At 31.7% G+C, this 15,942-nt stretch overlaps 1 protein-coding gene across 1 annotated transcript; it reads left to right on the plus strand.

Annotated features, from left to right (window-relative positions):
• The first annotated feature begins 471 nt into the window (after window positions 1-471).
• On the plus strand, window positions 472-12,811 carry LOC132753852 (peroxidasin homolog pxn-1-like). The gene is made up of 4 exons (XM_060744393.1): window positions 472-627; window positions 1,871-2,013; window positions 7,922-8,066; window positions 12,612-12,811. Exons 1-4 carry the CDS (start codon window positions 501-503, stop codon window positions 12,794-12,796), a joined length of 600 nt encoding a protein of 199 aa, XP_060600376.1. The 5' UTR covers window positions 472-500; the 3' UTR covers window positions 12,797-12,811.
• The last annotated feature ends 3,131 nt before the right edge of the window (window positions 12,812-15,942 follow it).

Below are 15,942 nucleotides of genomic sequence, written 5' to 3' on the forward strand. Positions count from 1 at the left end.
TGTTGATGATAAAAATCGTATCTTTTTCTCATTTGTGTATGTATATTAATATTTACTAGTTATAAAATTCTTAATATCAAAATACTTGTATATCAAATACTTATTTCTTCTTTTTATTGTTGGCGAAAGAGAGGGGGGTAAGGTTTTTCATTTTAACAGACAAAAGCCTCTTTTGTTATACTCCTTCGTTAAGACTAATCAGAAAAAATTCTCAGTGCAATCTGGTATTTGATTTGAACTTGAACTTGATTTTTCCAATAATTTAGAGTTTATGAAATGCAGATTTGGCATGTATTCGGATAACAGCATAATTTGTTTTGATGTTGTACAAGCAAGGATGAAAATTGTATTTTAATGAAGTAATATCTCATAACATATGAAAACTGGTAGTAGCATATGGTGTATAGTATCGAAGATCGACCACATGAACCGGAATTGAGTCAGGTTTGTCCTGATTCCCATATCATATATATATTCAACTCTAACTATTCTACTTAACTATGCTAATGTTTAAGATTGATGACTTTTCTGACGAATTGGAGGGACAATATTCATGTTTTGCGACAACTTCTGGTGGAACAGCGGAACACACATTCGAGTATAGGATTGCAGAGGATTGTAACGTCAGTAAGTTTAAAACATTGGCAACACAACAAAGGATTTAATGTATAACAACAAAAAAAGAAATATTAAGAGGATATTTTTTAGTTTGCGTGAAATATGGAATATATTTTCACGAAACATGATAAAATGCCACATATTTTCACGAGCCGGTACGGCGAGTGAAAATATGTGGCATTTTATCATGTTGAGTGAAAATATATACCATATTTCACGGAAAACGAAAAAATAACCTTTTTATTTAATTTCATTATCAAAGAAAATGGTAACGAATCCCCTTGCTTGCTACCAACTGCAATTGTACAGCGCGCAGTAATTTATGTGTAAGCACGTTCTGTTTGGCGCTACATTGTGACGTCATGTAAACAACTCTTTAAACGTCTGTAGAGCGTTAATTACTGAATTTAAGATATTGGCGTTCGGATTAATTTTGTTAGTTAGACCATTTTCTATCATGCTAGGTAGTTTTCAAAACAAAATTCAAGAAAAAGTTGTTTTGCATTTATCAGATTTTTCAAACAAAACGGCGAAAGGAGTCCCTTAAAATAAATATGAGTTTTGACTCCGCCCACTTTCATATTTATATTTCATATTTATTTTTAAAAAATATGAAATATATTTGACTGATATAGTACCATATTTCATGGGTAAAATTAAATAAAAATGCAAATTTATCGAAGAAAATATTAACAGTAGAGTTTATAAGCAACCAGCAAGAAATGCGATCTTTGCCCATTTACAATAACGTTTACCAATCGCAAAGACACTATCAAATTGTATAAAAATAACATATTTGCGAGTAAATATTGCACCATGACAGAGACAAAAAAAATAAGGTTTGTAAAAGTAACATTCTTATTGTTATATTCTTTGTTATATACTTTATACAAACTTTATTAATATTCAGCGGTCAAATTTAATCTAATTAGCCGAATTGGTGGGGAATACTTATCATTTTATCAGCCTTCTACATTTTTAATTTTACCGTTTTGGGCGTTCGTTAAGCTCCCTTTTTCCCTTTTTATCTGACTGCTAAAAGTTTTCGTTGAATGTTATTTAAACTATAGTCTTTTTTCATATAGATTTCTAGTAGCATTAGGTGATTTAACATAACAAATAATACACTGTACTTATCTCCCACTCTCATACATAACCTCTTTGAATAATTGTGACGTTTATAAGTTAAGATTTTGTTATTTTGGTTGTTTGGTTGTTTTGGACAATTTTTTCCATATTCAAATGTTACAAGGAATATTTCCTGGACCTCAGCCAGAGAGCAAAAAAATAAACGAAATGGCTTTACTTATATGCCGCGTGGACAATCAGGCCAAAGAAGTCAGATGGAAGAAAGATGGAGTTTACATTGATTATGACAAGGATGATAGAATCAAGGTATGTTTACATTTAAAAAATCAATTTATTACGAACAATGTATTTCCATACGTTTTCAAACATTTATCATTTAATACTTTCCTATGTTTTCGAATTGTTTAGCTTAATTTATTACGAACAATGTATTTCCATACGTTTGCAAACATTTATCATTTAATAATTTCCTATGTTTTTTTTTAATTGTTCAGCTCAATCTTTAATAGATGGAGAAATATACGAAATCAGTAACATTCAAATTGCAGTTTTATACATTTTATGAAATTAAATAGCAAGTATATTAATCTTGACATTTCATTAATTGGAAACCGTTATTTGTTTTTAACAGACAGACTTGTAGACATAAAATTTTATTGACGTTAACAGTAGAAAATTTTGTTATACATTTTACATATACGTATACACAAACATACATTTGTAAAATGATCAAATAAAGTTCAAACAAAAATTACATGTTTATCACAAAAATAAGTAAAGATAGTTCAAGGAGGATGAATCAGCAACTCAGTTAATAAGACAATTTTGATCTTTCAAATTTTGCAATTTACAGTAAATACTTTCTTAACTTAGATATGCGTTATATGTGAATTTTGCCTGATTTTGAACAGAAACACAATTATCACATTTCAAAATCTCTATAGCCTTCATAACATTTGACCTCTTATGAATTATACTTTAATGAATTGTTTCCTTATATTTGCGTACACTGGGCATACCATAACAAAATGATATTCGTCTTCTTAATTTCGATTGCTACAAAATGCACAATATTGCACATTTCTTTCTACTCTATTCCTGGCGTATCGGCCAACTTGTGCGATGATAATCTAAGCTGAGACAAAACGCTTCTTAATTTAAATATATTTTTTAAACCCTAATGAAGTTTTAGAATGTTTGAAATGTTCTGCATCCACGTAGCAGTTTGGGTGTCAGTTCTATTACTCTTTCTTTGAAAACTAGATTGAACTTATTTAAGTCAAACACATGAAAAACCGTAGCAATCTAAAATGTTACAGTTATTTCTATTCACCGTACATTTACAAAAATATTCATACGTTTGCTCACAATAAATAAGAAGACTTTCATATTTTACACCAGACTTTAATAATACGCACATACCTATTTATATACAATGGGTAACGCCCCAATTCTCCATAAACACCTAAATAACTACAAGTTGTTTTAACTTTCAAAAGAGACTTGTAAAAATTTAAATGAATACGTTCAATTTCTATCGATTACCCAGAACCACAAATTTCACACACCTTATTGAGAGTAGTTGCACCAAAGGCGTCAAATAAATGGCAAATAATGCTTGGTTTAAGATTCAATACTTTGATATTATACATTAAAACATTAAGAGCCTTAAGACCTTTACCTGTCAATATTTCTTTATTTAATACAAATGTACCCGTGTAATTAAAACATTCTAGATTATTAAAATTATCAGCAATTTCTATATCCTCGTTATTATATGTCCAACATTCATCATGTTTAAAACGGCCGCATTTCCTAATTATAATATTATTCGGCTTCAAAGTATTCACTTCCAAATCCAAATAGAACTATCGCTGAATACGATTCACACCCCCATCAATGTCTTTGACAGAAGACGACTTGGAAAGGTGGTTAAATGAATAACTTTAGTGGCACAAATATTTATACATAAAAAGAAATTATCTCAGGTGAAAAAAACTAATTGTACAGGTATTGGTATAAGTATATATTGTAAAATCATGTTCGAAACAGTTACAATTAACCTTTCATTTTTCCAATGTACTAAACATTTTCTAAGTCAATTTTTGAACTTCAAGTGTGGCCTCGACCTTAAGAAGGCTAATGGGTAAGATGGGATTCTGCACATTGCCCAGTTGGGGTTAATATTTGAGTAAAGTTTGAAGAAAATCCTTCCATTAGTATAGAATTTATAGAGCGGTCACGACATATTTTCTAATATTGATTGTATGTAAATTTAAGGACTTTAAAAGGGGCATCACTTTGTCAAAATGTAATACAGAGTTATGAAACTTGACCTGCATATCTTATTTGTGACACCTCATACATCTTTTAAATTTCAAGCAAATACCTGTGCTAGTTTCAGAAATATTCACAAGTACATGTTAAAATTTAAGAACATTTTTTGACCTTCAAGTGTGACCTTGAACTTTAGCCGGCACAAAGGTAGCATGGATTCTGCACATAAACTTGTTAGAATACAGAGTTATGAAACTTGACCACCATAATTTAATTGTGACACTTCATATATATTTTAAGTTTCAAGCAAATCCTTTTTCTAGTTTCAGAAATATTCAAATACATGTTAAAATTTAAGAATATTTTCTAAGTCAATTTTTGACCTTCAATAGTGATATTGACCTTAAGCCGGCAAAAGGGTGACATAGGTTCTGCACATTACCTTGTTGGGGTTAACATTTGAGCCAAGATTGAAGAAAATCTTTCAATTAGTGTAGGACTTACAGAGCGGACACGGCACACTGTCTTCATACTTGATTGTTTGATATTTGACATTCAATTGTGACCTTGACCTTAAACTGACACATAAACAACATGGGTTCTGCACATCCCTGTTAAGGTGAACATTTGAGCCAAGTTTGAAGAAAATCTTTCAATTAGTGTAGAACTTATAGAGCGGACACGACACACTGTCTAATATTTGATTGTTTGATATTTGACTTTTAATTGTGACCTTGTACTTGAGTAGACATATGGGAAACATAAGTTTTGTACATCCCCTTGTTGAGGTGAACATTGGAGCCGCGTTTGAAGAAACTCTTTAAATAAGTGTAAGACTTACAGAGCAGACACGACATTCTGTCTAATATTTGATTGTTTGATATTTGACCTTCAATTGTCACCTTGACCATGAGCTGAAACATAGGCAACATTAGTTCTGCACATCCCCTTGTTGAGTTGAACATTTGAGCCAAGTTTGAAGAAAATCTTTTAATAAGTGTAAGAATTACAGAGCAGACACGACATTCTGTCTTATATTTGATTGCTTGATATTGACCTTCAATTGTCACCTTGACCATGAGCTGACACATTGGCAACATTAGTTCTGCACATCCCCTTGTTGAGGTGAACATTTAAGCCAAGTTTGAAGAACATCTTTCAATAAGTGTAGGCCTTACAGAGCGGAAACGACATACTCTCTAATATTTGATTGTTTGATATTTGAGCTTCAATTGTCACCTTGACCTTGAGCTGACACATGGGCAACATTAGTTCTGCACATCCCCTTGTTGAGGTGAACATCTAAGCCATGTTTGAAGAAAATCTTTCAATTGGTATAGGATTTATAGATATGACACGAAAATGGAGACGGACGGACGGACGTACCGACCGACCGACGCGACAAAGCGAATCCATTATAACCCCCTCCCCCCCACATTTTGTGGTGGGGTATAATTAATTACAAAATGTATAATGCCAGTTGAGGCTTTTTGTATGTCGCTAACTGTATTGTCTTAAATAACTATGTCGTCTGCAGATAACAAAAGTATGAACGTTATATCACCTAGTGATAAGTCGCAAGCATGTTTTTCTTGCAAAAATAGTTTGAGGTTATCAATAAATAAGAGGAACATCAAAGGAGACATAACCTCTCCTTGTTTCTTGTTTTGTTAGCGCATTCGAAGAATTGCGAATATGAATTACAACTTTTAACACAATTTTAACATGTGAATACATAATACATAAACTGCACTACTCTAAATGGCTTTCAATCAATGTTTATTTAGCAAAGGGACATTTAAATAAACACTATCAAATGCTCTTTTGATATCAATCATACAGCATTACAATTAAAACTTTGTGTACAATAAGATTTTAAACAAATACAGCATCAATTGTCAAATTGCGCGTCATTAATAACGTTAAAAATTTCTGCTCAGCCGCTTATTTAATATTCTTGTAAAAGGTTTCGATAAACAATTTGCAAGTGTAATGCCTCTATAGTTACGCACGTCTCGCGGATCCTTCTTTTTATAAATAGGCACGATAACTCCACATAATCATTCAACTGGAAAGTATCTGAAATTTAGATTAACATTAAGCAACCAAATGAAAAGAGAGTATATCATAGCACTCTATAAAATATTCGTTTATCAAAATACCCATGCAACAGGCTTTATTGTTCTTTAATTTCTTAATATTAAATTCCAAATCAGCAGAAGTAATTGGCTTATCTAGCTCATCAAAACTGTCTGTCCCACAGTGCTTACATATGGTTTTATGTATTGCAGTATTTAATATTTTTTGAAGCCATTTATTTGTATCCATGAATTTTAATGTGTCTATAAGTCTAAAAGTACTATTGGGTAGCCACTTTAAATCCAAAAGTGTGAGTGTCCGTCTCTCTCCTCCCGACGTAAGGAATTTAAAGTGCCTGCTGTAACGAATACCATATTTAATTGACACAACTTTACATACAATTTAAACATCTTGCTAGTTAATAATACCATATAATACCAATATTTGCGTTCCTTAAATGTTTCAATGCTGTAACACATAAAAAATAATATTTTAGCTCGACTATTTGCAGAATAATGGAGCTAATGCTGTCACCCATTTGTCGGCGTCCCTTTGGTAACGTTTTTGCTTGTAAGCAAGACTTTAGTATCTCCATAACTACTGAAGAGATTGGATTGGAACTTCACACACTTGTTCTCTGTGATTATCTAACATGATTGCCACAAGTCCCATAACTCTTATTTGCTTTTTGCACATGTATGCCTCTTTGTCGGCTGAGAAATCCTTGGTTAAGTTTTTGCGTGTACGCTGGTTTCTCAATAAATACTGACAGGCATGAAGTGAATCATCACACAATTGTTCTCTATGATTATCTTACATGATTTGCATAAGTCCCATATCTCTGGTTTGCTTTTTTGTGTAGTTATGCCCTTTTTTCAACTTACAAATTCTTGGAAAGGTTTTTGCTTGTAGGCTGGTATCTGGATAACTACTGAAGGGTTTGTGCCTTTTTTGGGACAATTTTATGCATTCATGATAATAAAGCAGTGATTTACTCTATAAAACATCTTATTAACAAGCCTGTGTATCTTTTTGGACAATTTTATGTATTGTAAGCATTATTACACTCAAAATGAAACACCCCTGTGACACTTTTTTCGAATAGTCGAGCGCCGCTGTCCTCCCACAGTTCTTGCTCTATCATTGTTTTAACATTATTGGACTGTTCACCGGATATGATCGTGTTTTGAGTCAACAGACGGGTAGAAGTACCAGGGCAAAGAAAATATTCAATTTTTCAGCTAATATGACACTTATTTGACCTGGGTTTTATGTTTCCCTCAATAAATGCCATATAATTATGAAATACCTACATATATTAACAAATAAATAATATTTGATGTAATTGTTTGTTAAAAATATCTGTGTTGCTTACAGAAGAAACTATTTCCCCAAGTTTCACGTTTAGTCTCATCCAAAATTCAAAAAACAAAATTGGTAGTTTTTTTAACCTCTCAAGAACTCACACATTTTAAAAGGTTAAAAAACAACACACTTCTACAGCGATAAAGATGCTAAAGCCTAATTAAATAATTTTATTCATACTTTGAGGTCATCTTACATACACCTCTATTTTTCATCTTTACATAAAGACAATACTTTTAAAGTCACACCTGTTTTTAATGATCACCAAGAGAATCAGCAGAAAGTGTAACTGTTAATAAATGGTCTGTTTTCAAGCTTAATTTAACCTTCATGACCGGACATGAGAAAATACATTTGTATTCATTGTGTAATAACAAGAGCAAATATGATTTATTTTATTTCCCTCCAAAATGCGAACAGTTTGTTATTATGTATTCACAAAACTAATAGTTCATTATTCTGTTGGTCAAATGTAAATCTTTATTGTTGACAGAAAATGGCTAATAACTACTTACGTATCTTAAACGTTAGAATGCAGGACGCGGGAGTTTACCAGTGCGAGGCCGAAGACGAAAACGGTTGCTATAGTTATAAGGAAGGCAATTTTCATGTGGTGGACGTAAATTCGTTCAAGTCATGTACGTGTTTTCATTTCCATTTTATAAGGTTTCTAAACTTAGATTTTGTAATGTTTTATCTTTTAAAGTTCTTTCAGGACATTATTACATGTCTTGATTTTTTTGTCACGATTGATTCAAAATAAGAAAAACACGAATCAGCAACACAGAACTACCGACAAGACGCCCTGCAGGATACCAAACAAAAACAGGACAGGGTATTAATTAAAATAAAATTTAGAATAGGAAACCGACAAGGAAATTACAAAAAGTAAAAGTGTGTAGGGAAAAGAAATTGAGGAAGATATGGGGGGAATGAACAGGCTCAATCAAACCGAGCTTTTCAATTTTGCCGTTTTGAAATTTTATTAAGGGATTCTATTTATCTCTACGCAAGTAAGACACTTAGACCCTTTAACTTCTCGACCAATTAGGATACTAAGATGAATTCTAGACCCATTGACTCTCAGACCCCTTTTAACATGACTTTTCGACACCTAGTGGTAAAGACATTTCCACCCATTTATCACTTTTTGTACTTTAAAGGCCAGTAAGATATTTCGAGAAATAATTTAATGCAGATAGCAAATAATTTTAATTGTTTACATTACAAGATCCGGCAAAATTTTGAAAAAGGGGAAAGCAATAAATTAACATTGTTTTTAATTACTTAAATGTTTTATGTTACATAGCAGTAATAATATACATTTTATAATTATATATTTTTAAAGCTGGGACATAATTCACATCAGTGAAGGAAATATAATATAAACGCGATTTGTACATTGCGTGTTTATTCATAATATCTACAATTTCTATAAATTTGTAAAGATTTAGTTTATTTTTCCCTTTAGAAACACATGTATGTTATATTGGCGATGAATACATGTCTACCTAATTAATGTTATTTATTAAATTAACTTGTCTGTAGTTCGATGTTGCAGTTATCTCGTTTTACACTATCAAAAAGAAACCATAGTACCAGTGTCGATCAATAATTAATTGGTTGTGATTTGTTCATGTTTTCGACTTAACGTTTTTTCAAGAATCATATTTAACAATTATAATGTACATTTGTATACTTTGATATGTAGTATTGTAGTTATGTAGACTGAAAAAATAAATGATATAGTCTCATCTACTTCTTATATTGTAATTTTAACATAAAAAGGGAAGTTAATTTTAAAAAATCTTTATTTGAATTGTTTACATCTCGTATTTCCTATACGCATTTTTTTTCGCTCAGAAATTAAATGTAGTATTGCCTCAAAAGGCTACAAACGTAATAGTTTCGAAAACAAACGTAGTTATGAACATACTTTAATTTTCCTTTATATTTTAAAGTCAATATGTGTTCCTTTTAATCTCTTTGTCTAAATTGTGATGTGAATACGCAAGTTGCGTATCGTTGATGATTAAATTAAACACCCTGTCAATTATAAGTTGTTGTTGTGCTAAATAAACAGTTGCTGCATTTCATTATTAACGGGGTAGGTTACATTACTTAAAGCGCATTCGTTTAATCATTCTATTACCTTTTCCCAATATTTATATTAAAGTTCACATAAGTTATATATTCGAGGGGTTATCCAAACATTCGTGAACTTTCTTTGTTGCGTAAAATATATTTGAGATATTAATTTGAAATTTGTACACTGCTTAGAAGAATCAATAACAAATAAACACAGACAAAAACATGTGAGAAGCTTCTAACATTACAACAACATCTAATTTTACATAAACACATGTCGGCCACAGCGGCGCACTCTAAAAAGTTATTGACGTCAACGTCATAATATTAACGTACAACTTGTGCTTCAACGTTGCGCAGTCAATGGCGGTTACTGCTTCTCAAAGTAATGTCCATCACAATTTTTTTATGCCACTTTAACACTCATGATCGTGAAATTTTCTTTTCTATGTTCGTCAGCTGATTTTTATCAAATGTTTTTGTAGGTGTCATTTCAAAATTACAACAAAAATTTATGATCGTTTATGATCTTGCGATTTTCTAATTACCGCGTGTCCGTCATTTACCCGTTGTAAACAAAAAGGCGTCTGGCGTTTCTAGCGATATCAACAAAAATGAAAAGGAAATGACGTCCATTAATTTAAAAAATTACTTAAATGACATCATAAAAGAAACATGCGATATTTAGCGGGTTTTCTACGTTAATTTTTAAGTTTTTAGCAAGAAATATAGCTCGTACGATAACTTGCTGCGCTTTTCTACCGTGCGCCGGATGCCTTGTATGTGCTTATTTAAAAGCAATATAAAATCATTATTTATTGAAACAATTAGCTGTTCCTTTCAAAATGTGCTGATAATATTCTGCAATGTATGCTGATGCCGGCTCGCCACGGCGAGCCGGTATTACGGTAGGATTTTACTGAGAAACTACCTAAAACTCCGAATCCATCCGAAAATTTAATCGAAGCTTGGCTTCCAGCTTTCTATGAAAATTTATCTATCAGGGCTAGGATCCAAAATTATTTAGCCAATCAAATTTAATCTTACATAGCGTCAAAAAACCTTCAATTTTCACGCCATATTTAAAAAGCAGCAAGTATTGTTTTGAGCGCAAAAGATATTATGATGATTAAAAAAATGTTTGTTCTCATGAATTCTTTTCAATAAATCATATCAACACTGACTTTTGATTTAGCGATTTCACTGTTCCTCTGTATTGAGTTTTCGTTTGGTTAATTAACATAAGTGTACACCTGGTTCTGTGCATTTTTTTCTTTTTTCCTTTTTTCCGGTCATTTTATCCTTTCTGGTATTTAGTGTATATATTTACTGGCCGGGATCCGGGACGCCCGGACTGGCCGGGATCCGGGATCGTATAAGATATAGAGGAAACTAATAAACTATATTTGTGTTGATTATTGTCGTAATGAAAGGCCATTAAACGTTAAGTTTTTTATTGTATGTAATGAACGTTAAATTAATTAAACTTTGGATATAAATATATTTAGAGCTATTTATCAACAAACTTAAAAAATCACAATGCTAATAATTATATGCCTAATTAATTGGAAAAATCAAAGACTACATTCTTGAATTGGTCAAATCCCGGGATCCCTTTATGTTTTAATGCGATCCCAGCTTTTCTGAAAACTATTCTTGAACTGGCCAATTCCTTGGATCTCTTTAGACTTTAATACGATCCCGGCTTTTCTGAAATCTATATTCTTGAACTGGTCAATTCCCGGGATCCCTATATGTTTTAATAGGATCCCGGCTTATCTGAAAAGCATCTAAGACTGGTCACTTCCCGGGATCCCTATATGTTTTAATAGGATCCCGGCTTATCTGAAAAGCATCTAAGACTGGTTAGTTCCCGGGATCCCTATATTTTTAATAGGATCCCGTATTTAATGGATGAATCAATTGACAACTTGTGTTTACTTTAGGACTTGTGTCTGTCACTCATTCCAATACTAAATATCATATTACAACTTAACTTCGTATAAAGAGACATCTTTATAAATTCTACCTATCTAACATTTATTTGATTAAGGTCAAAAGGCCATATAGTAAATGTGCATAGACAAAGGGACTTCATTCTATCTGTTTACATGCATCTTCATATATACTCATACTCCTCTTTGTTAAACTGATTGAAACTGGCTTCCATAACTTTATGTCACTTTTATTTTGATGTTCGCTGAAGTCTTTCAGCTAACAGAACTGTCATTTTTACATTTAAACGCACCCCTGGAAAAAAATTACGAAGCGAGTCGCTACTAGCTTTTTTAAAAGCTAACCTTGTAAATTCATTACAATACACGTTGACGTTCAAGAGATATTTAAAAAGTCCACGACTTTTTTTTATAACCCCTTGTATATGTCCGACTCATGAAAGAATATTCGTTTTACTTAGTATAGACAGTTCATTTCTAATAAAAATCAATTAAAATTACTTCAAATTATTTGAAATCTGTATTTGAATGGTGCTGCTGTTGTCGACACTCTGTTATAATTACGCGGTGAGTATTGCTCTGTGTCTTTATTGTATCATATTAACAGTGTTACTTTAAAATGGGATATTGTGCACACAGATATGATTAAAGAAATTCGGTTCTGATAATCATCAAACTATATGATTTTTTCATGTATAACAATACACGCACATGTATTTTTATTAAAATAAATTATCCAAAGAACCAAAAAGTCTCAAATTTCCTGATGTTAGAAGTTCAATAGAATGAAACTAATAAGCGTACATGGACAAAAATGACTGTTCTTACAAAAATTTGAGTTACAAAACGACTTATAGAAATGTATTTATTAAATAAATAACACTCACACAAAACCGTATCCAATGTAAATTGTTTTTACTGTAATTTATTAAAATATGTATACATATACATATTATATTTTCTGTTTAAGATGAGGAGGGCATTTGTGTCATTTTGGTTTCTTTACTAACATTGAAATAGTTTATTTATATCGCAATCGGTGACTTTTAATGGAGTTAGGTGAATGCATGTCCCTTTTTAATAGAGATATTAAAACAGATCAGATAAAAATGTGAATTTATTTATTTGTTGATATGTCAGATTGTGGTATATCCATTCATGATGAGGCTATGGTTTCGTCAAGAATATCAAAGGGATCAGAGGCACCACCTGGAATGTATCCATGGCATGTTACGTTCCGAACTAGAGGGGTATGTAATTTTTTACATAAAGCTAATAACACTAGATTGAATTTATTTTCAAAATATTTTAAAAGTTTTAACTAAGCAATTAATCGATGCATTTTAGTAAGATATAGTTCATAAAGTTATATAACTTGTTTATGTATGCGTGTTCGTGCTTTTTCCTGTGCACGCTAGTGTTTGTGTGTATACTTTAGTTGGTGGTTGCGGTATATTCTATTGATGAACTATCATTTAAGACATTTGTTGATTTCTAGAAAAAAAAAGATAAGCGTGCGAAAACGTCTTGTCATGTTTTTATTTATGATTAAAGTATATGTCCTTTATATTTGAACTTGTACCTTTAATCTTTGATTTGAAAAATAAGTTGTTGTAAGATAATCATTTTGGACTAGACACGAACATTTGATTGAATAAGTAAAAGACAGAAGGACGGGTATGTCATTCTATCTATTTTATTTTAAATGAAAATGTATGTCGAAAATATATTTGTTCTAAAAGCTTTATACTTTCCCGTTGGTATTGTGTTCTTATCGTGCTAAATATAATATTTTGCATTGCCGTTAAATGGTCGACAGCCTGCGACACTCGACAACGCTAGGTGGCATCAGGACAATTCAAATGTAATAGTTACAGTGCGACAATGCTTAGTGACACGACGCGCTCAACACTACCAAACGTATGTTTATGTCGCGTAAAAAAGAGCAATAATATTGAATGTCACTTTGCAGTGTTTTGTGTTGATTTGCATTGTTGAGCGTCGATTCGCATTGTCAAAATGTCATTCGCAGTGTTGCACTGTCACTTTGCATGATCAAGATGTCACTTAGCATTGTTGACTGGCGTAGTCTGTGTTTCTACTGGCCGTTATTTAACAATAAAGAGCAACACTCGACTATGCGAACCGACATTTTCATTACACACTTTACATGCATTGCCGTGTATCTATCGGTGAGAAGGGAAATTTTAAGCCTATTGGATGAGTACTTTTTACATAAGCATGGATAAATACCACAGATGATTGGTTGTGAGAATCTGTTACGTTTTGAACTTGTATATATGCCGTGTATTGATAAAGGTTTTGTTAACATTTTGGTTCCTCTTTCAGTATAATAAATGATTTATCATGGTCAACTTTTGTGAGTTGCCATTGGTTACTGACCTTAAATAATGGCCAATCTTAATATTCTACATTCCAAGTTACACATATTAAACTTGATGGTTTATAAGTAAACCTTACAATAGCCAATTGTACCGCAATTTTGAATATGTTTTGTGAATTTGTTTACAGTAGCTGATAAAATAAGACGCAATTGAAAAAGACTTAAATGAAACTCGTTTTAGTTGCCATATAATATAAAATTAAAAGAAAGGAGCTAAAAATGTTATAAAGCCACCCTTTGCATCATTTCCTAGGACGAGTTTAATATTTCTTATATAAAAACGTATTTATTTAGTTCCTTTAAATCACATACCAAAGCACGTCGAAATGAATACCGCGCCGATAAGTACGCTATATAATAAATGATACGAGTGTATGTAACTGGCTTACGTGATATTCAACAAGGCCGAGGTCAGAGATTAAATTCAAGACACTTTGATATTCAGTAAAAATATTCATACAATAACTGTTTTAAATAAATAAGTCATTTCACATCTTAATTTTGATCAAAGTATACTTGTTGAGATTTCCGACAGCGTTCTTTCCGCCAAGGATTAACTGAAATGGACGGCTGTATTCAAAATTGAAACAAAATATATCGCACGGTTAACGAGTTTTGATGGATTCTTTTGGGGCAAAAAGCTTTAAATTAATATATTAAGAGCTTTTTTCAGATATGAAGAAATTAAAAATGATATATACGTGATATATCATAATATCGTCCTAATGAAAACTGTTCTATTTATTGTTATTAGAAATAAATAATAATCTTCAGTTTCAAAATCAGAAAAGTCAATTGATTGCTTCTAGTCAGAGAGTCTATTTCAAAACATTTCTAAAATTTCCAAAGTAAAGAGTTGTTTTCAAAGTAAATTTTATTTGGCATTTTTAGCCAATAAATACACATAATAATCATATTTTAAAATTTAGCACTTTTCTTCTTTCCAAGACGGATAAAAAAGATACATATAAAATGTTAGGAGAAAAAATAAAGAGAAAAAAATCAAGTTGACTCCTTCTGGGCTTTGAATCAACAACTCTCAGTTTAAATGCAGTTGACAGAAATAGGTTACCCCTTGTGCCAGATGAAATTTCCGGCATGAAAAAGTAGGTCAACCTCAAACATATAAATCCCAAAGAAGTAGACGCAAGTCAAAAAACAAGTGTTTCATTTTAACTATATAATTATTACAGGTTTTTATTTCCAAGTCATGCTAAATTGAATAACAAATATAGTATCAAACTGTGGAAAACACGTAGACACAATGGTTTCAGTATAAGAGAAACAGATAACGAAACACAGAATTACCGACTCAGACATATAATTATGTTTTAACAAGAATATCAGTGATGCACATTTTTTTTCTTGTTAAACCATCTGCAAAGGACTCGGAGTTAAAAATGTAAGCGCGTCCTCGTGCTTCTGCAGATTTTAATGTACGAAGAAAGGTACATTATCCCTCTATTATATAATGTTTCGGCTATTCACTGTTTTGATGACACTTAAGTGTTATAAGTGTGTTATAAGTGGCAATTGAAGACTTATTTTCAGTAAAAAAATACGGATTTTTCAAAGCTGTCACATTTAACCGACTCCAATATGTTAGCGCATTAGCATTAATATGGTTTCAGTCCTCGTCCGTTTTACATATTACCTGCATATAAATGATGATATATAAAGTTTCCGGTGTTCGGTTGATATGATATCCCCTTGGGTCCTAGTAATGGATCGTTAAGTCTATGTGCAGAATTGTATGATATCATGTTTATATTGTCCAGTTGATCAGATAACTTTTAATGTTTTAGCTTGCTATACAAAAGTTGAAGCAAACAAATTTGTTCAAAGCGTTTGATTTTTTTGCGAGGGGAAGCTCATTATTTCTGATACACAGTAAATAACAAGGTATATCAATTTTATCAGAAAAAAATCTAATATGAACAGGAAGGGTTGAGGCTTGCCTGAATACCTAAGGAAGTCTATTTGAATTAATTTCGGTCCATTTATTTGATCGATAACGTCAAGTAGCTCGCCAACTGCAAATAATACATGCTCATTTCTTAGGAAGCA

Source organism: Ruditapes philippinarum, unplaced genomic scaffold, assembly GCF_026571515.1.
Source record: "Ruditapes philippinarum isolate M1 unplaced genomic scaffold, ASM2657151v2 ctg6506_1_1_1_1, whole genome shotgun sequence".
Classification (NCBI taxonomy): domain Eukaryota; kingdom Metazoa; phylum Mollusca; class Bivalvia; order Venerida; family Veneridae; genus Ruditapes; species Ruditapes philippinarum.

Coding starts and splice junctions, on each gene's coding strand:
- LOC132753852 (XM_060744393.1), top strand. CDS start 501: ATGCTAATGTTTAAGATTGATGACTTTTCTGACGAATTGGAGGGACAA. Junction 628..1,870: donor TGCAGAGGATTGTAACGTCA/GTAAGTTTAAAA, acceptor AAATGTTACAAG/GAATATTTCCTGGACCTCAG. Junction 8,067..12,611: donor CGTAAATTCGTTCAAGTCAT/GTACGTGTTTTC, acceptor TTGATATGTCAG/ATTGTGGTATATCCATTCAT.